At 51.6% G+C, this 20200-nt stretch overlaps 1 protein-coding gene and 1 long non-coding RNA gene across 10 annotated transcripts in view; one reads left to right on the forward strand and one right to left on the reverse strand.

The window, feature by feature from the left end:
- Nucleotides 1–1755: 1755 nt before the first annotated feature.
- Nucleotides 1756–5008, reverse strand: COMMD5 (COMM domain containing 5). 5 transcript variants are annotated; one of them, XM_045398954.2, is made up of 3 exons: nt 4512–4572; nt 3953–4121; nt 1756–2979 (listed from the first exon to the last, which is right to left on the reverse strand). In XM_045398954.2, the coding sequence occupies exon 3, from the start codon at nt 2920–2922 to the stop codon at nt 2248–2250; it is 675 nt and encodes a 224-aa protein (XP_045254889.2). In that variant the 5' UTR covers nt 2923–2979; nt 3953–4121; nt 4512–4572; the 3' UTR covers nt 1756–2247. The 5 variants fall into 5 exon arrangements, with proteins under 5 accessions (XP_045254889.2, XP_005564477.4, XP_005564478.3 ...); XM_005564420.4 differs by lacking the exons at nt 3953–4121; nt 4512–4572 and adding an exon at nt 4876–5008; XM_005564421.4 differs by lacking the exon at nt 3953–4121.
- Nucleotides 4635–20200, forward strand: part of LOC135964853 (uncharacterized) — a 35285-nt gene continuing 19719 nt past the window's right edge. Inside the window, exons 1-3 of one of the 5 annotated variants that reach the window (XR_010577612.2) lie at nt 4635–5125; nt 5255–5323; nt 17981–18103. This is a non-coding gene — a long non-coding RNA (uncharacterized lncRNA). Of the gene's footprint in view, nt 5126–5254; nt 5324–7429; nt 9976–17980; nt 18104–20200 lie in introns of those variants that run through there. The other 4 variants (XR_010577613.2, XR_012416868.1, XR_012416869.1 and 1 more) reach the window with 4 other exon arrangements.

Below are 20200 nucleotides of genomic sequence, written 5' to 3' on the forward strand. Positions count from 1 at the left end.
AGAATTGCTTGAACCTGGGAGGCAGAGGTTGCAGTGAGTCGAGATCGTGCCGTTGCACACCAGCCTGGGCAACAAGAGTGGAACTCCCGTCTCAAAAAAAAGATGGTATTGGAACACAGCCATACCTATTTGCTTATGTATTGTGTGACTGCTTTCAAGCCACCATGGCAGGGTGGACAGAAACTTCATGGCCCACAAAATCGAAAATGTTTACTCTCTTGCCCTTTGTGGGAAGAGTCTGTTCACTGCTGAGCCAGAGGAAGTGGCCTCTAAGTCTGCAGGGATCTCAAGTCCAATTGGATCATGTCTGTCCTGATTAAAACCCCACCGGCCCCTTGCCCCAGCGGAATGACCAAAATCCTGTGTGTGGCCTTGAGGCCAGCTGCTGTCCCTGCACTTGCCCTCTCTGTCCCTCACTCCCCTGCACTCAGGCAGTGCCAGCCCCAGTCCCGGGAATGGCCCACTCCCCTGCCTGTGTCTCACAAGCTGTCTTTTCATGGCTGTGTCTTAGTTTGCCTGGGTCCCTGCTTGAGACAAGCCCAAGGGTTCACAGATGAATTGAGGTAAACACAGATTCCCAATGAGAGACGGTGAGAGGTCAGCCTCAGGACCGAGGGCAGGTCTGTGCTCTGGGCTCCACACAGGCTTTGCAAAGCAGCTGGGAGAAGAAGGATGGGGCTGTCCCTAAAGCTGCTGTCCCTGCAGGGCCAGGGCCGGTGAGTGAGAAAGGCAACATGGTCTCAGCTGCTGCAGCCCCAGCCACATCCACATCTGGGGACGGAGAATGCAGGAAGTGGCTGGTCATATTCCTGACCCGAAGACAGTGGTAGGGACAGTGCCTTTGGGGAGACAGGAGGGCTGTACCTGGAACTCAGTGAGGGTGGGACGAAGTCGAGTGAACGACCAGATGGCAGAAGCCACAAGCATGTGCCTTAGAGGGCACCTGGGCCCCTCCCAGAGTCTGCTGACCCCACCCCCAGGTACTCCTCTGCACCCCGACATGTCAGAACTGCCCATGGAGGATGAGGAAGAAATCCAGGCTAGTGGAGGAGACAAACCAAAAACTGCAGACAAGACAAACAGCCAAGCAACCCCAGGCACTCAAAGACAAGGGGAGGTTTCTCGGCAGGGAACAGACCAGACACGGCCAGAAGTGCTCCATGGAGGCAGGGGCAGTCAGCTGGAACCCAGCTGACCGAAAATGGCTTTGCAAAGACTGAGCCCCAAGGCCCCTCCTGGAACACAGTTATGCTGGAAGCTGCAAAGCTGGCTACAACCCCTGCACACACCCGCCCTAGAGGCACCCGGGAGAGGTCCCTGCCACCAAGTCCACCCTGGTGACAGCCTCTCTGCCAGGCTCTAGCCTCCTCCCTTGCCCCCCTCCACACAGCAGCCAGTCACCAGATCATGTCTCTCCTTTGCTGAAACCCTCAAAAGGGCTCCTCTGTCACTCAGAACTGAGCCAAAGTCTTTAAAAGGCCCTAGTGCCCTGACCTCTGTACCCTCCCCAACGTCACCTCCCCCCAGTGATCGCCACCTACTGGGCTGCAGCCAGGCAGGCCTTAAGCACGTTAGGCCTCCCCACGCTGGCCGCCTGTGCACCGTCCTCCTTACCTTGTGCTGCCCCCCTCAGAGCGCTGTGCCCGTCACTCCTTCAAGTCCTCGCTCAGATGTCACACCCTCAAGGAAGGTCACCCCATCAGCACGCAGACTCCACCCTATTTGCTGCATCCCATCCCATCCTCTGACAAGCTATTCCAGTAAATTTTTATTATTTATTTTACAATGTTTCCCCTCCCCTCAGCCCCACTAGAATGTCAGCTCGGTGGGGTCAGGGATTTAAGGCAGAAGAATGAAAATGCCCAACCTAAAATACAAGATCTACAAAAGCACCTGGCTACATGGGGCCAGGCTGAGCAACTGTATGGTGTCTACAAAGGGCCTCAACCTGGCCACATAGCCACGCCCAGCAGCAAAGACAAATGTACAGGGAAAGGGAGGGTGTGAGGTTCAACACCCGCCTAGAGAAACATGTTGTTTACAGCTGCTTTACTTCAAAAAAAGAAAAAAAGGCATAGTTCTCTTTTTCAATTAAACAGAAAACTACATAATTACGTTCAAACACTCTCACTTAAGAGCCTGCCTCATGGCAAGGACAGAGCTGTCCTGGGAAGAGTCAGCGGCACTTTGGCACCATCTCAGGTGCCTGTCCAAGCCTGACCTGAATGGGACTGGCCAAGTGAGGGGTCAGTCCTGCAGTCTGTGCTCACACCTCTTCTCCAGATCTGCCATCTCCTTCAGGACCAGAGCCACGCTGTACCGCAGCTCCTGGAATTTGGCTGTGGGGACCTCGAAGCGGTATGCTGACCCATCTGAAAGCTTCAGCTGCATCAGGACGCTGGGCTGCAGGGAGCGAGCCAGGGCACTGGTAGAGATTGCTACATCCACCCGCCACCGAAAGTCAGCAACATGGGGCAGCCAGGCCCCCTGCTGCTGGGCCACGCAATCAAGGAGGGGCCGCTGGCTCCCAAATACCACACTGGCCAAGTCCCCGACCAGGTCTTGGGGGATGCAGAGCTCCTGGAGCTGGTCCCTGAAGGTGTCAGGCTTCAGGCTGGCGGGGGGCAGACGGAGGGCTTGCTGGAGCAGCGTGTGCATGCCTGCCAACAGGGCACCCAGCCGCTCCTCCGGCAGGTCGGCGCTGACCTGAAGACGCTGCACAGCCTCTCGGCAGTCCTCCCCCTGCAGGCTGCTGACCACAAGCTTCAGCAATTTTCTGAACGTGCTCCTGTCTAGGTCACCTAGTAGTCGGGCCATTGCTGCCACCTCTGGAGGAAGCTGGGCCCCCAAGAAACTCACTCGGCCACTGTGACTATCACTAGGATGATGCAGGTACGGAGCTGCAGCCCCCACAGCAGACATTGCTGCTGCTTCTTCCTTGATCAGCCAGCCCAGGAGGTCGGTCCCAGATGCAGATGCCTAGAGTGGGGCAGGGGGAGAGGACCAGTGACTCTCACGTCCTTTGGGCCAGCGAGTGAGGGTTGATAGGGTCCCCATCATCAGGATGCTGACAGTGTGAACTACCAATGACAGTCAGTGCTGGGGAGGTGGCCCTGGGAGCAGGTGGCAGAGGGGTCCATGACAGTCCCAGGAGGAGCAGAGGCCTCCCAGAGGAAGTGACATCTAAGGCATGAAGGGCAAGCAGGAATTGGCAGAGAAGTGGCGGAGCAGGGAGGAGGACCAGGAAACAGCACAAGTTCTCCAAGTAAGTTAACAGATGAAAGAATGAACTAGGGGAAAGGTCCAGGGAACATAGGGACACAGGCAGCTGGCGCCACAGACCACACTGAGACCATTTAACTATTCAAACTTGAATCCTTCACAACAGCGGGCAAGAAGAAATAGCATTTTCACCTGACAGGGAGATAAGGCTCTAGGCCAGGTGCAGTGGCTCAAGCCTGAAATCTCAGCACTTTGTGAGGGTGAGGCCAGCGGATTGCTTGAGCCCAGGAGTTGGAGACCAACCTGGGCATCAGAGCAAGGCCCCGTTTCTACAAAAAATTTTAAAAACCAGCCAGGCATGGTGGTGCACGTCTGTAGTCCCAGCTACTCAGAAGGCTGAGGACAGAGGATCCCTTGGGCCCAGGAGGTCGTGGCTGCAGTGAGGCGAAATCGAGCCACTGCACTCCAGCCTGGACAACAGAGCGAGATGCTGTGAGGAAGGAAGCACGGAAGGAAGGGAGGGAGAGGGGGGAGGGAGGGAGGAAGAAAAGAAAAGTAAAAAGAAATCAAAGCTGTAAACACAGCTGCCAAAATCAAGGACTGGAGCCTAGACCTGTCTATTCAGAAGTCCCAGCGGTTTCCACCACAGCCCTCAAGCCCCGGGCTGGAGGCGCTGAGCAACGGGTGGCAACAGAGGCAAGTGCCGCATCTAAAGAGGGTGCCGACGCACCTGATGGGGCAGCGCAGCAGCACAAGCACCTGTTCACCTCAGCACAACAGGGGCTGGAGCAGAGCTTGGCGGGGCACAGCTCCTGTCCTCAAGGCACTTGTCAGGCCACTGCACAGCGCTGGGGGAGCCCAGGGAGCTCCTCAGGGGCTTCACGGCGCCTCTATTCTCCCTGAAAGTCAACGACCACCCACTGGCAACTCCTTCACCGCCCCGCCAGCACGAGCAGCGCCTTCCCACTCCAAAGGGCCATCCGGGAAGGCCTCCGAGCTGCCCGCTTCCGGTCACGCGGCTTGGCAGGCCGGGTTCGCATCCCGACTCCGTACCCGCGGCTCTGATGGGGGCGCGGGGGCCTTGGTGCACAGAGTCGAGCGCCCATCGCCGCCCCCACGGTTCGGGCTCAACCTACCGGCGGGCGCTCCTCCGCGGAAAAACCCCGCAGTATGGAGAGCTCCCGGGACACAGCGGCGAAGCAGCCTTTCCTAGGCCCGCACCCCCAGCCCGGGAGGGAGACTCCACCCGCTCCACCCCACGCTCCCGCGGTCCCAGTCGCCCCCAGCACCTGGTGCCGGCGATCCCCAGCTGATGCAGCCAAAAGCGGGCCTGGTCCCCGGAAGCGCCCCAAGGGCCACTTCCGGGTCGCTCTAGGAAAGCAGCAAGGACCCCGAGGGGCGGAGCCGAGGCCGCGCCAGGCCCTGCCCCCTCCCCGCCCGGGTGAGTCGGGGGTCGCCGCTGCGGGGTCCCAGGCCTGGCCTTAGACGGTTTTTTTTTTTTCTTCCCCCGAGGAAAAGGGAAACAGAAGGCGGTGTTTTGTTTCCGTTTCTGAGGTAGAAACTGCAGCCTGGGCCCGCGTCTCCCTCCCAGCTCGCGCAGAGGAGGGTAAAGCGGGAGACGCCTCCCGTGGTCGGGGTCAGAATTCCAGTCACCTGAGGCTGAGGCGCTCGCTGGCTTTCGTCGGCTCCGGGTGGGCGGCGGGGAACGGGACCTTGCGGATCAGCGCGGAGCGGAGCCGAGCGGGCGTCCCTGTCCCGCGTGCACGGTCTGCGCCGCCAGGGTTTTGAGAGCTGCCCCGTTTCCCCTCCGGTCGGGTGGCGGCCGGCGCGGGTGACTCCGTTCCGCCTTGGGCTGCTCTGTTGGGCCCTAGTGCAGGAGCTTCGTCCCAAACAATGGCCTCCCGTACGTTTATTTAACATGTATTTTACTATAGTGAAAAATAATGTGCCAAAATCATTGAATTGTATAAAATGGGTGAATTTATATGGTATGTGAATTATAGCCCAATAAAACTTTTTTTTTTTTTTTTAGACTGAAAAGAAGGGAAACAACCTAATTAAATGGGCAGAAGATTTGAGTGGACATCAAGGAAGATACAAAGTGAGTAATGGGTACTTGAAGCCTTCAGCATCGTTGGCTATTAGAGAAATGCGAATTGAAGCCACAGGGAGGTACCATTTCATACCATTAGAAGGGTTATAATAAAAATGACAGGCTGGGCGCGGTGGCTCCCGCCTGTAACACCAGCACTTTGGGAGGCCGAGGCGGGCAGCCAGATCTCAGGAGAACTCTATCATGAACACATAACTTAAGGGTATGGCAGTGAACCATTCCTGAAAGGCCACCCCCGCGATCTGATCACCTCCCACCAGGCCCCACCTCCAGCACTGGGGATTACCTTTCAGCATGAGATTTGGGCGGGGACACAGATGCAAACCACATCAGCCATACAATGGAATAGTGTTCAGTAACAAATAGGAGTGGAGACTGGGTGTGGTGGCTCATGCCTATAATCCCAGTACTTTATGAGGACTAGGTGGGAGGACCACTTGAGGCTAGTAGTTCAAGACCAGCCTGGGTGACGTATCAAGGCTTCATTTTTACAAAAATTTTTAAAAAACCAGGTGTGGTGGTGTGCACCTATAGCAGGGGTCCCCAACCCTCAGGCTATGGACCACTACAGTTCAGTGGCCTGTTAGGAACTGGCCTCACAGCAGGAGGTGAGGGCAGGCTATAGGCCCAGCTACTTGAGAGGCAGAGTGAAGACCGCTTGAGTCCAGGAATTTGAGACCAGCCTGGGGAACATGGCAAGACTCCATTTCTAAAACAAAACAAAACAAATCAAGTCTAAAAACCATGCTGAGGGAGGATTGTTTAAAGGGAATGGATCTGGGAAGTTTAGAAAGAGACTGCATCTGTAAGGTGTTATTTCCCTTTAAAATATCTGAAGCAAAAATGTGAAGTGCTATCATTTGTGAGGTCAGAGCAGTGGTTACATGGCAGACCCACCCCCTCCAGAAGTGAGGAGAGCCAGGAACCTGGGGGTGAGTTTTGGAGACAGTTCCCACCCAAAGGCCAGAGTGCCTGGAGAACTCTCATCCTATTGTAGCAGGACGACCTGCAGACAGAACTTCTCAGACACCGGGTTAAAGAAGGAAGGGGTTTTATTGGGCCGGGAGCTTCAGCAGACTTGTGTCTGAAGAGCCAAGCTCCTTGAAAAAGAAATTATTGGCCCTTTTAAGGGCTTACAACTCTAAAGGGTCCACGTGAAAGGGTTATTATGATAGATCGGGCAAGCGTGGAGAACGTGACTGGGGGCTACATGCATCAACTAACAGAACAGAAAGTTTTACAGTGCTTTCTTATGCAATGTCTGGAATTTACAGATAACACAAACAGTTCAGGTTAGAGGTTGATATTATTATTATATTATTTTTAACCACCAGGGCTGGGTGATCGTGCCAAGGTCATCTGGCTATTTATCTTCTGTTTCTTTCTATCTTTTTGTTTTTTCCCTCTTCTCCTGTCTTTTAAACTAGTCAAGACAGGGGGAGAGGAGGGCAGCATGAGAAGTGGTGGTCTCCTTCCTTACTATGATCAACATTTGTAAGTTAATTTAGCTTGAAACAATTTCAAGCTTAGATAAAAGGTTGCATGAATAGTGCACCTTCCCAGAGACCCCCATTCAAGGGTCACCAGGTGTCCCTGCAATGTCTCTGAAGGAAAACACCCTGTTGCCTGGCAAGAGTGGTGTCATCTTGAAGCAAAATCACTGTGGTGGCCGATGTTAGACTCCTGCGTACCAAGGTCTTCACACAAGGCCTGTAGCGTTGATAACCCCTCAGAAAGATGCTTACCTAACTTCCCCAGCAGTCAGGAATTCTGCAAGAAAGTCTGAGGCATCACCAGCTGCACGTTTTTACCAAAAATCTTGCTATATAAAGGATGCTTTCTGGAGGGCAGGTGCAGGGATCCACTGTCTTGTGGCTGCCCGAGATACTACTTCTGTTCATAAGTCTCTATTAAATGTTTCTTTCCGAGAAACTGCATTTGTCAGCCTCTTTTTTCAACCTCTCAGCTCCCTCGGCCTTTGGGGGTAGGTTTGTGTGACCTGCTCACTGCGGAGCTGTCCCTCAGAGCATGAGGACTCAGCCGAGGGTCACGAGTTGCACTCACTTGTCCTATTTCTTGTCTCCTTCAATCTAGAACAGGCTTTCCATCCCCTGGACTTTCAGGACCCTGAAGTTTAATGTTTATATGCAGTCCTTATGGAAAATGTTTCTCAAATTATCATCATTCTCTTGGTCAAAGCAGTGACAGAGCCTGCCCAGATTCAAGAAGACATTGCTCCTGCTGTCAACGGGAGGGATGCCAAAGAACCTGTGGCATCCTCAGTCAGCCGCAGCAGATACCGTGGTGGTAACTCGGGGAAGAAGCACCAACACTTGCGAAAGCCAGGTGTCTCCAGGGCCTGAGGCTCAGGATATTTACAGTGTCAAAACATCACCATGCAGTGTAATTATTATTAATTACAAAAGGGAATAAGGTAGCTTCACAGGAGACAAACCAGGCAAACAGCACCCTGGCCAAATGATCTAAGATAAAACATTAATGCATAAACTAATGCCATTCTCCAACTGTCAGCTGTGGTGGGAAGACATCACTGCACAGCTGCCCGAGACACTTCCACCCAAACTTCTCTCTGCTGGGTGTCAAGCTTGAAGCCATCTGATGGCTCCTCCATCTTCCTGGTTACCTCAGTATTTTCTATCCCAGGCATTTCTCTGAACAAGACGTTTGCATCCTTAATCCTATCTTGACGTCTTCTTCTTGGAGGACCCAGACCAACATAAATGAGCCAAAAGCAGCTTGAGAAAACCAGTGATCAGACGGACATTGGGACTGGCCCACCCACCTTCTGCAGGTGAAGAGGGTACTGTTCTGATTAGGAGGTGGGGCACTGACAGTCCCTGGCACAAGGTGAGGCTCCACTACTAAGCTTTCCCTTGTGACCTGGGAAAATGTCTCAGCAGAAAGGAGTCCGTGCAAGGGGCAATGATGCAGGCATTTGAAAGGTGCAAGGATGGCTGGATCCCGGAGCAAGGCTGCACCGCCTGCAGCAGAGAATAGAACACTTGTCTATGGGACCTCAAATGGCCCTGCATCCACACACGCTTCCAGTATGAGCTGAGCTCTGTCAGGCCTCCCCAGGCGTGACGTCAGGCAGCCCAGCAGCATCCATCAGAATGTGGCAAGGGCATGGCCAGGATGGTATCCATGCAGGGCCAGAGTGCCAGAGTGAGATGAGGGAGCAGGCAGCCCAGCCCACGTGCCTCCCTCAGCTCAAGCCTATGGCTGTACATGGCACACGTGATGTGCAGCTCAAGTCTATAGCTGCAGTGGGTTCCTGCGTGGCTGACAGAGGGTGATTTGTAGATGGATGGGCTCAGTGCATGGCACATGTGAAATAGGCAGCAGCAGCTGTATTACTGCCACTCTCAAGGGTGGGAAGGAAAACCTTCCCAGTGGGCAGAACTGCAGGCAGCATGCCCGGCCACCCCATGTCTGCAAACAGAAGTGGCCTGAGGTGAGAATGCCCAGACTTCTGGGCAGCCTTGTGTCCCCACCTTCTGTGGGGGCCAGAAGGAAAAGGAGCCTGCAGACGAGGTCTGGGTTGAAGCAGTGGTGAACACACAGGAGGGCACAGAGTGGGAAGGTGTTCGCACATATCTGCCCACCAAGGCATCCAGCACATGAGGCACTGAGCAGCCAAGCAGACGAAATCACTCACCGGTGGACACCAGTCCTCACCGCCAGCCACTCTGGAGCATGAAAGGGGTGACCCTGGTGACAAAAATGAAGATTCCATATGGAAGACCTCCTTCACCCTGGGTCTCATGTTGCCAGGCGCAGTGGTTCATGCCTGTAATTCCAGCACATTGGGAGGCCGAGGCAGGAGGAGGAGCATGAACTCCCTTACCAGGGCCTGCCTGGCAGCTGCCACCTCTGGATGTCCAAATTGTCCATAACAGGGTGGATGCCATCATGCCCTTTCTATCCTGGAAAGGCTGGCCGTTTGTTCTCACATGAATGGACGCCTATTTCAGGTACCAGCTGGCCTTTCCTACAGAGCCTCAGCCCACACCACTGCCTGGGGCTTAGGTTGCTTCATTCAGAGGCATGAATCCTCACACAGCAGCATCCTAGTGGGACCCACTGGTACCTGTATTGTAGCAGCCAGCCTCACGCAACTCTGCACTGGCCTTCTAGAGGCTCAGCTGAAGCAGCAGCGTGGAGAAGATGCTCTGAAAGGATGGCACCATCCTTTGGGATGCCATGCATTAATTTGGATACTTTTTATGGTACTGTGCTCCCAACAGAAAGAACACATGAGTCTGGGAAACAGATTTGAAGCAGGAGTGGCCCAACTCACCCAAACTCTCCCATAGCCTACTGGGAGATTTTGTGTTTCCTCTCTACATGGTTCTGGACTTTGTAGGGTTGGAGGTCCAGTGCCCCAGGAGCACACAACAAGGATCCTACTGAATAAGCTACAGCTGCTGCAAGGACGTTTGAGCTTCTCAAACCCAGGGACCTACCAGGTCTGCTGTGTTGATAGTTGTAATTTTAGATAAGTAATGAACAGAAGAGAACATTTCAGCCCTGAGACCAATTCCAGTGATGAAGACTGTAGCTAATCCAACTAACCACTTCCTTCTGAGTTTCTTTTCAGGAAGAAAGACCCATGGGAACCAGGGTTTTCTGAATTGATAAGAATTAGAACTGGCTGGGTGTGGTGGCTTACACCTGAAATCCCAGCACTTTCGGAGGCTGAGGCAGGAGGATGGCTTGAGTCCAGGAGTTTGAGACCAGCCTGAGCAACATGGCAAAACCCTGTGTCTACAAAAAATACAAAAAATTAGCCAGGCATGGTGGCACATGCCTGTAGTCCCAGCTACTCGGGAGACTGAGGCGGAGGATTGCTTGAGCCTAGAAGGTGGAGTTTGCAGTGACCTGAGATTGTACCACTGCACTCCAGCCTGGGTGATGTTAGGTTTTGAAGGGAAGGCAAGGGTTAAAGAATCACACACACACACACACACACACACACACACACACACACACACGGCGGCTTAACAGCAACACAGGTGTGTTGCAAAAACCTGTGGAGATGGGAGACCAGCTTAGTGCCAGAGCCCGTTGACTACTTACAGGCTGGGGCAATTTATAGGCCTGCGTGGGAGAGGTCGGGGCCGGGGGGCATGGCCTGCTTCCTGGGAAAATGTTGATAACATGTTCTCAGGATGAGGCGGTTCTGGCCCTTGTTCCGGCAGAATGGGGTGTTCCTTGTACTTTCTCCCAGCAGAATATAAGAGGCAGGCTGTTTCTCACCACCCAAATCCCCGTGGAATGTTTCATTTTGAACAAGGTCTGCAAAATGGTGGGGTCATACAAAATGGTGCAAGTTGGACTAACATTCTTGCTTTATACTTTATTTTTTATTTTTATTTTTTTGACAGTCTCACTCTGTCGCCCAGGCTGGAGTGCAGTGGTGCGATCTCAGCTTACTGCAGCCTCTGCCTCCTGGGTTCAAGTAATTCTCCTGCCTCAGGCTCCTGAGTAGCTGGGACTACAGGTGTGCGCCACCACACCTGGCTAATTTTTGTATTTTTAGTAGAGACGGGGTTTCACCATGTTGGCCAGGCTAGTCTCAAACTCCTGACCTCAAGTGATCTGCCTGCCTCAGCCTCCCAAAGTGTTGGGATTACAGGTGTGAGCCACCGCTCCTGGCCACCTACTTTTGTATAAAGGGAAGAGGGTGGTGGTTGATTATCTGGCTGCTTCCTGCGGAATAGGGGTGCTGTAATCAGGATTTGGGTTTTGAAGCAGTGGGTGTCTGACTTCAGAGTCACTTTCCTGGAGGTGCTGATACTGGACTTGGCGGAGTAGGATCATATCAGTGTCTTTCTGGGTGGCTGCCTGGACAAGGGAGTTCAGCCTTCGGGAGGTAAAGTGGGATATGAAGGTGAGTACACACAGGCCAACTGTTAGGAGGAAGAAAATTAGGGGCCTAAGAAGAGGTTACCCAAGGTATCCACATTAGGAGGGACGACCCCTGCCTCCAAGAGTTAGTGGCTTGATGTTGGATTTCTGCAGCCCTGTCTCGGAGCCTGTGGGCTGTGTCTCGAACAGTGCCGTATTCATGAACATTTAAACAGCCTTCTTGGAGATCCACACATGTGCACCCCTTCTCAGTGGCTGACAGGTCTATAGTCCTTCGGTTCTGGAGAACAACTCCCACAGGGGAACCTACCTGCCTTTGGAGGCTTGTGATGGAAGTAGGCATGTCCTCTAGGTATTATAGAGGACTGCAGAGATTTTTATATATGTAAAAGGCAACTGAGGCTGACACACCCAACCCGCCATTCTGGTGCCAGGTTCGACAGAGAGGAGGAAGGAGATGTAGAGCCAGCTTAGCGTGCTCGTGCTCAGAGGAGGAGGAAAGAGGGAGAGCCTGAATGGTTTGGTTGTTAGGCAAAATGTTAATGTTTGGAGATTGGAACACCAGGGTGTATGTTTGTAACCCAGCTGCCGGCAGGCAAAGATAAGTTTGTTTCATACAGAAAGAAAAGGTGGGGAGGGGGTTGGCAGGCTAAAGTTGTAAGCGAAGGTAGCGAGCTGTGAGAAGATGGGGGGGGTGAACCCTGAACAAATGTTTTGTTCCAACTTTTTGTTTTTCCAGGTTGAATAGCTGTTCACAAGGGTAACCCCTGTGAAGGCCAGATAAGGGATGTTGCTGGGGGAGGAGGTGAAGGCTGTTGAGTTTCGGAGAGAGAAATAGGTTTTCGTTAACAAGTGGCTATTGCAGTACAGGCAGGGCAGAAGGATATAGGTTGCAGCTGAGGGAATTGTGTGTGCATTTTTTCCAGGGAGCGCCCTTGAGTTGGATACATGGAGAGCGAGCGGTGCTGGCAGAGAGGGGAGGGGTTGGTAAGAGGTATTTTATGGAATCCAGCTTGTAACATGTTTAGAGGTTACGAGGCAAAGGAGGGTAACAGCCCTGTGCGTGACGGTCTGGGTGGATTTGATGGATTGCGGGGAAAGGTGTTCTGCCGAACAAGATTATAAACAGGTTTTGGGAATGAATTGGCAGAGTAGGGGAGATGCAGGTTTATTTTGGACCAAGTTTCTGTAGTTAGGTTAACAGGAAGGGCTGTGAACTGCTGGATTTGTGTGGACAAACAAATTTAACAGTTGGAAGAAAGAGGGGAGTGTGACTGATTTAAGAGCAATGTGTGAGGCTGACGAAGGGGACCTGGCTGCCAGAGGTTGGGGGTGAGGACTTAGCATATCCACAAAGGACAAAATGAAAAAAGGTGATTTGAGTAGGAGTGAAATTCTGAAAGGTGCCCTGTAACCATAGCTCCTGGATTGATGTGAGGAATTCGAGTGGAGTATCCAGGGACTTGGGGAGGGAGAGATCTGAAACAAGGTATGAGATAAAAGATTTGAAATTGGAGGCGGAGAGTGTTACGGACCAGGGCCTTCTGGATAGGCAACTTCTGCAACTCTTGTTAAGCACAGGGAGGTTGGTCCTGTGAGGGGGAAGAATATTTTTTGCGGGGGAGAAAACTTCTGGATGTGGATCTGGAGCTTTTCTTAGTTTGGAATGGTGTATCCAGTGTGGAAAGTGTGTTAGCTTTGCCGCTGTGGGAGTAGCTAGAATAACCTGCTGAGGACTCGTCCACTTAGGTAGGAGAGGGGAGGAGGAGTCTGTGATCCAGACCCAGTCTCCACTGGTTGTAGGGACAGGAACCAGTGTTTTGAGGATGGACTTTCAGGCGGAGGCAAGTAAGCGTTTGTGGACTGTCTATTAGATGGTGAGAGAGGTGTAATGCTGGCCAAGTATCCCATGCAGAAGGGCGGGGAGATAAGGGAGATTTTGGAGGATAAAGGGATGTCCATACATATGTTCAAATGGGCTTAGGCTGAGGGGCTTGTGAGGAATGGCTTATAAAGGCATGAGGAGAAGTGAAGTTTAGGCCATTTTAACCTCTAGGGAGAGTTTGGATAACTGTTGTTTTAGAAGGCCATTGGCCCATTCAATCTTACCTGAAGATTGGGGGCAATAAGGAATATGGAAGGCCCATTTGATGTTTAGAGCCTTTGCCAGCTGTTGGTTAACCTGTGAGACAAATGTTGGCCTGCTGTCTGCCTGGATGAAAGAGGGGAGTCCAAACCGGGGGACAATATGGGTGAGGAGAATAGAAGTGACAGTTTGCTTTTTCAGTAGTAGTAGTAGTGGTAGGAAAAGCCTCTATACATCCATACGATCTACTATTGTCAGAAGGTTCTGGACTTATTTTACAGGGAGCATGCAGGTGAAGGTGATTTGCCAGTCCTGTCCTGGCAGGTGTCCTCGGGCCTGGTGTGTGGGGAAAGGGGGTGATCTGATGGCATCCTGAGGGGAAGTTTGAGTGCAAAGGGAACATGCCTTAGTGATATCTTTGAGATTGGTGGCCATGGTGGGAGAATGTATACGTTTTTAAGAGCTGAAGTAGAGGGAGGCAACCAGCATGGAAATGGTTGTGCACATATAAAAGTACAGAAGGTTGTTTTTTTTTTGGAGACAGAGTCTTGCTCTGTCACCCAGACTGGAGTGCAGTGGCGTGATCTTGGCTCAATGCAAACTCCGCCTCCCGGGTTCAAGCAGTTCTCTGCCTCACCCTCCTGAGTAGCTGGGATTACAGGCGCATGCCACCACACCTGGCTAATTTTTGTGTTCTTAGTAGAGATGGGGTTTCACCATGTTGGCCAGGCTGGTTTTGAACTCCTGACCTTGTTTACACCTGCTTCAGCCTCCCAAAGTGCTGGGATTACAGGCGTGAGCCACCATGTCTGGCCCAGGAGGTTTTTAAAACTTGGCCAAGACAATTTTAGCACTGAGGTAGAACCATTTTTTCCTGAATGGCACCAGCCAGGACAAGTGAGGTTTGTTCCTCCTGGGTATATACAGGGTATATGCTGGGAAAACTGGGCAATAATGATGGGGTTTAAGGGCTGCCTGCTGGGCTACCTAATTTGCTAAAAAATTTCCCTTGGTTACGGCATTTGTAGCCTTTTGGTGTCCCTTACAGTGGATGATGGTGGCCTGCAGTGGTAGTTTAGCTGCCTCCACCAGCTTGTGTGTGTTTGTCATTTACTATGGGGGTTCCTTTTAGCTAGGAAACTCCTTTCCTGCCAGATTAAGGTGTGAGAATGTAGGATGCGGTATGCATATTTGGTATTGGTGTAATTTTTTTCTTTTTTCCTGTAACGGAGTCTCGCTCTGCTGCCTAGGCTGGAGTGCAGTGGCACAATCTTGGCTCACTGCAACCTCCACCTCCCAGGTTCAAGCAATTCTGCCTCAGCCTCCCGAGTAGCTGGGACTGCAGGTGCCCACCACCATGCCCGGCTAATTTTTGTATTTTCAGTGGAGATGGGGTTTCACCATGTTGGCCAGGCTGGTCTCAAACTCCTGACATCGTGATCTGCCCGCCTTGGCCTCCCAAAGTGCTGGGATTACACGTGTGACCCACCATGCCGGGCAGGAATCAGTGTAAATGTTAACCCTCTTTCCCTTTGTTAGGGTGAGGGCCCTGGTTAGGTCATCTATCTCTATCTGTTGAGAGGTAGTTCTGCCTGTTGCGAGGTAGTATTGGGGGGAGAGCATTGGATTCTAGGAGTTTATTTTGGCAACGATGTTGTAACCAGATGCTGGACATGGCTTCTTTTTTTTTTTTTTTTTTTGAGACGGAGTCTCACTCTGTAGCCCAGGCTGGAGTGCAGTGGCCGGATCTCAGCTCACTGCAAGCTCCGCCTCCCGGGTTCACGCCATTCTCCGGCCTCAGCCTCCTGAGTAGCTGGGACTACAGGCGCCTGCCACCTCGCCCGGCTAGTTTTTTGTATTTCTTAGTAGAGACGAGGTTTCGCTGTGTTAGCCAGGATGGTCTCGATCTCCTGACCTCGTGATCCGCCCATCTCGGCCTCCCAAAGTGCTGGGATTACAGGCTTGAGCCACCGCGCCCGGCTGGACGTGGCTTCTTTAAAGAGCTTCTGTTAATGAACCATGTAGTTGTTCCCTGCAAAGGGGCTTCTGAAATGTGTTGGAAGAGGGAGGGGAGGGAGCCTAAGAGGTCCAGGGAGGACTGAGACAGCTCAGAGTCAGAGGTATTTACAGGGAGGAGGGCGGGAGGGTTGAGAGCTTTACCTTTCTGGAAGGTGATTAGATGGTTTCCTATGAATAAGGTGTGTACCTGCTGTAAGCAGGATGGTGGGAGGGATAGAAGAGATTGACGGCTCCTGAGGTACTGTAGGTTATGATGTGTTGGTAGAGTGAGTTTCTGAGCTGCCTCCGAGGCCAGCAGTGTGGCCCACCCAAGATTTTTAGGCAGGGTGGCCAGCCCTGGACGACAGAGTCTGGTTGTTTTGAGAGGCACGTCATGGCTTGTGTTTGGCAAAAAGTTTAAGAGCAAGCCCTTATCAGAATGAACACGCAGAGTAACGGGCTTGGGGGGTTGGGCAGTCCCAGTTCTGGGGCCATGGAAAGGGTATTTTTTAGTTTTTTTAAAGTGTGAATTGACGGAACAAGCCGGGTTCAGAGGCTCTAGGCTGGGCCCACGTGAGGCCATGTAGAGCAGCTTGGCCAGCAAACAGAAGTTGGGAATCCACAGCCGGAGGTATCCCACGAGGCCCAAGAAGGAGAGGAGGTCCTTCTTTGTGTGGGAAGGGGCAATGTCTTGAATTAGCTCCTTTTGTTGGGTTGGGATGGCCTAAGAATTAGAGGTTAGAACTCAGGTGAGTGACCTGGGTTTGAGTGAGTGACCTGGGTTTGGTCTACCTGAGACTTTGCTGGTGAGACCCAATATCTTTACCTATGGAGGAAGTTTAAAAGCTGAGTGGTGTGTTGGACAGACTGGTTAAGGGAGGGGCTACAGGGAAGTAGGTAATTGACTTATTGGGGGAGGGTGCTAGGAGCAATGGGAAGTTCAGCTAGGTCCTTGGTGAGGGCCTGTCTGAATCGGTGGGGGCTGTCCCGGAACCCTGGTGGGAGTATGGTCCACGTTAGTTGGGTGGACGTGTGGGTATTAGGATCTGACCAAGTGAAAGCAAAAATACTTTGGGAAGCCGAATTTAAGGGAATAGTGAAAAAAGTGTCCTTTAAATCCAATACAGAGAAGTGTGTGGTAGAAGAGGGACTATGGGAGAGTGGCATATGCGAAATGAGAGTGGAGTGTTGGATGCACTGATATTACCACCTGGTTAACAACTCAGAGATCCTGGACCAAGTGATAGGATCTTGAGAATTTGAGCTTGTAAAAGTTTACAGATAATAGGTTTGAGGCCCCTGAGGCTGCCTGGGTTAGGGGATATTGAGACTGATGATGGAAAACAGAGTGGTTTTGGAGGGTTATTTACCTGGGATGTGATGTGTGGCTATTGTGGGTTTAAAAATGTTCCAGGCCGGGCGCGGTGGCTCAAGCCTGTAATCCCAGCACTTTGGGAGGCCGAGACGGGCGGATCACGAGGTCAGGAGATCGAGACCATCTTGGCTAACACGGTGAAACCCCGTCTCTACTAAAAAATACAAAAAACTAGCCGGGCGAGGTGGCGGGCGCCTGTAGTCCCAGCTACTCGGGAGGCTGAGCCAGGAAAATGGCGTAAACCTGGGAGGCGGAGCTTGCAGTGAGCTGAGATCTGGCCACTGCACTCCAGCCTGGGGGACAGAGCGAGACTCCGTCTCAAAAAAAAAAAAAAAAAGTTCCAAATTTCAGGATTAACAGAAGGTAAGAGGCTGGATAATGAGAATGAGGGGGAGAAGGAAGCGTCCGAGTGGCAGAGTAAAATAAAAGGAGCGGAATTGCAGGAGGCAGATTGTATGGAGGCCTGGGATTTACTTAGTATGTCCCGCCCCAAGATAGGAGTGGGGCACTGAGGGATAACCAGGAAGGAGTGGGTGAAGGGGGTGTTGAATAGGTTGCATAATAGAAGACCAGTCTGTTTGTGCCTAGAGGGGATTCCATCAACTCCCACAATAGAGATAGAAGAACTGAGGAGGGGTCTGGAATATTCTAATAAGACAGAGTAACTAGTCCCTGTATCCAATAGGAAAGACATGGGCTTACCAGAGACTGACCCTGGGTTCCGAGGTGGTGATGGCAGCTGGGGTGGCGGGCCCCTGGCCCCATCAGTCTTCGGTTACAGGTGGTGAAGCAGATGAGGAGCTTTGCTGAACACAGTCCCACTTCCAGTGTTCCTTGATGCCACAGATGGGGCAAGGTTTTGAGAGTAGGCCTTTGCCCAGTGGCTCTGTTGGCTGCACTTAAAACAGGCTTCTGGTGGAGTTTGTTGCAGGGTTGAGGATTTCTGTACATGTTGGGAACTCTGTTGAATGGCAGCTGCCAACATCTGGCATTTAGCCTTGTCTCTTTTTAACTTTTCCTCTCTATTGTTAAAGACCTTAAAGGCCACTTTGATTAAGTCTCTTTAGGAGGTTTGAGGGCTATTCTCCAGTTTTTAAAGTTTCATTAGAATGTCTGGAGCTGACCGGAAAATGAAGTGTAAATGGAGGTAGATTCTTCCCTTATTGGCATTAGGGTTCAAGGTGGCATATTTAGGTGTGGCATATTTAGGTATGGCCTCTGAAAGGCAGAAGAAAAGAGCAGGAATGGCTTTATTTATTTATTTTTGAGACAGAGTTTCGCTCTTTTTGCCCAGGCTGGAGTGCAATGGCATGATCTCGGCTCACCACAACCTCTGCCTCCCAACTAGCTGAGACTCGGACTGGCTCTCCTTGCTCCTCAAGCTTGCAGACAGTCTATTGTGGGACCTTATGATTGTGTAAGTTAATCCCCTTTATACAAGCATGTGCCACCGTGCCTGGCTAATTTTTTTTTTTTTTTAAGTACAGACGGAGTTTCTCCATGTTGGTCAGGCTGGTCTTGAACTCCTGACCTCAGGTGATCTGCCTGCCTTGGCCTCCCAAAGTGCTGGGATTACAGGTGTGAGCCAGCATGCCTGGCCAGGAATGGCTTTATTTATGCCAGCTAGGAGGCATATCATATGGCCTTATTTCTATCTGTCTGCAGAAGTTGCCTGATAATCCCAACTGGGGTCAGTTCTGGGGATAGTTAGGGTCCATACTGGGTTATGAGCAGCATTTTTTCGGTGGAGGGTGTCTACGTGGGTCTGGGCAGCTATCCAGATGCATTCCCTGTCCTCAGGGGTGAGGGTGCAGGAGAGGATGACATATATGACATGCCAGATAAGGTCATGAAATTGAGTGACATACAGAAATTCTTTGAGGAAGGAGGTGGGATCTGTGCAAAAGGAGCTGAGTCTCTTTTTAAGCTGAGAGAAGTTGAACTCAGATTATGCCTTTGGTCCCTGTGACCTCCTGCAAAGGGAGAACTTTGGAGGGCCTTTGACCGTGTGCCTGGTTTTTGGTGGAAGGGGGCTGGGCATGTGCCTAGTTTGTTAGCCAGGTTGAAATTAGAGGAAGAAGGCTTGTCTGGAGGAGAAGGCGTTTTTGCGGGTTTTTTGTTGAGGAGGAAGATTTGAAAAGATGAACGGGATTGGCAGAGAGAGAGAGTGAGCCAGGAACACAGATAAGCAAAGCACCTCAGATCATTTATTATTTTGTTGGAGGAAGTCTTTTAGATTATGTTAGATTTGGAAATTGAATGTTTTGGTTTTTGGTATTGACTATTATTGTCCAGTTTACATGGGGACTAGGCAACATTACAGGGGAAAGTACAGAGGAAAGTAAAGTGTTCAGTTTTTTGTTTTTGTTTCGAGACTGAGTCTCGCTCTGTTGCCCAGGCTGGAGTGCAGTGGTGCAATCTCGGCTCACTGAAAGCTCCACCTCCTTGCAGAAGGTGGGTTCAAATGATTCTCCTGCCTCAGCCTCCCAAATAGCTGGGATTACAGGCGCCTGCCACCATACCCGGCTAATTTTTGTATTTTTAGTAGAGACAGGGTTCCACCATATTGGCCAGGCTGGTCTCGAATTCCTGACCTTGTGATCTGCCCACCTTGGCCTCCCAAAGTGCTGAGATTACAGGCATGAGTCACTGAGCTCAACCAGCAAGGCATTCAGTTTTAATGCAGTTTGCCAAGCCCTGGGCTTGGAGGTTCTGGATGAAGCATCCAAGAGTGGTGTCTTGAAGAGGTTTTCAGGAGTCTTGCCCCATACTGCTGGCCAGAGAGTGAGAAATTTAGAGGATGGAAGTACCCCAGAGGGAAGTGAATACCCTGGAGGGGAGTAAGTACCCCGATTCCTCCTGGGAGAAGGGACATAGGAGAGCCAGGACGTCCCTACAGCTCTTTGCAGTCCCCCAGAGGCTGCAGTGGCCAGAGTGGTGAGTGTTCTGATGGCGTCCCCTCAGAGGGCAGGCCACAGTCACCTGGTGACCAGGGAGACCTCTTACCCAGTGCTGGAATTTTCTGGTGAACCCCCAGAAATATGAGAGGAATCCAGAAAGGAAAAAAAGGGAGACTCACCCACTAATTGGAGATGGGTATTGGATGTGATATCCAGCAATGAGATTGATACTTGCTGGAGCTGCCTGGAAAGGGGAAGGAAGCAAAAAGAGGATGAAGAGTTTGATCAGGATCTGGAAGTCAGCCAGAGAAGAAGAGAGAATAAAGGAACAGGGCTGGGAATAGGGAGTCCCCTCAGGATGTGGAAGCAGGCCTGGGTCTGGTTTTTGCTGCTTGCTGCTTTCCAGGTTGCAAGAAAAGATTTACCCATTTAGAACCCAATCCCCATCCTGGGTTTTGGCATCAAAATGTTAGGTTTTGAAGGGAAGGCGAGGGTTAAAGAATCACACACACACATACACACACACAGAGAGAGAGAGACAGAGAGAGAGAGATTGTAGCTCAACAACAACACAGGTATATTGCAAAAACCTATAGAGATGGGGGATGAGCTTA

This window comes from Macaca fascicularis, chromosome 8 (genome assembly GCF_037993035.2).
Source record: "Macaca fascicularis isolate 582-1 chromosome 8, T2T-MFA8v1.1".
Taxonomy (NCBI): Eukaryota; Metazoa; Chordata; class Mammalia; order Primates; family Cercopithecidae; genus Macaca; species Macaca fascicularis.

Bases quoted from the DNA above. Each gene is read 5' to 3' on its own strand.
- COMMD5 (XM_005564420.4), bottom strand. From the start codon at position 2,922: ATGTCTGCTGTGGGGGCTGCAGCTCCGTACCTGCATCATCCTAGTGAT.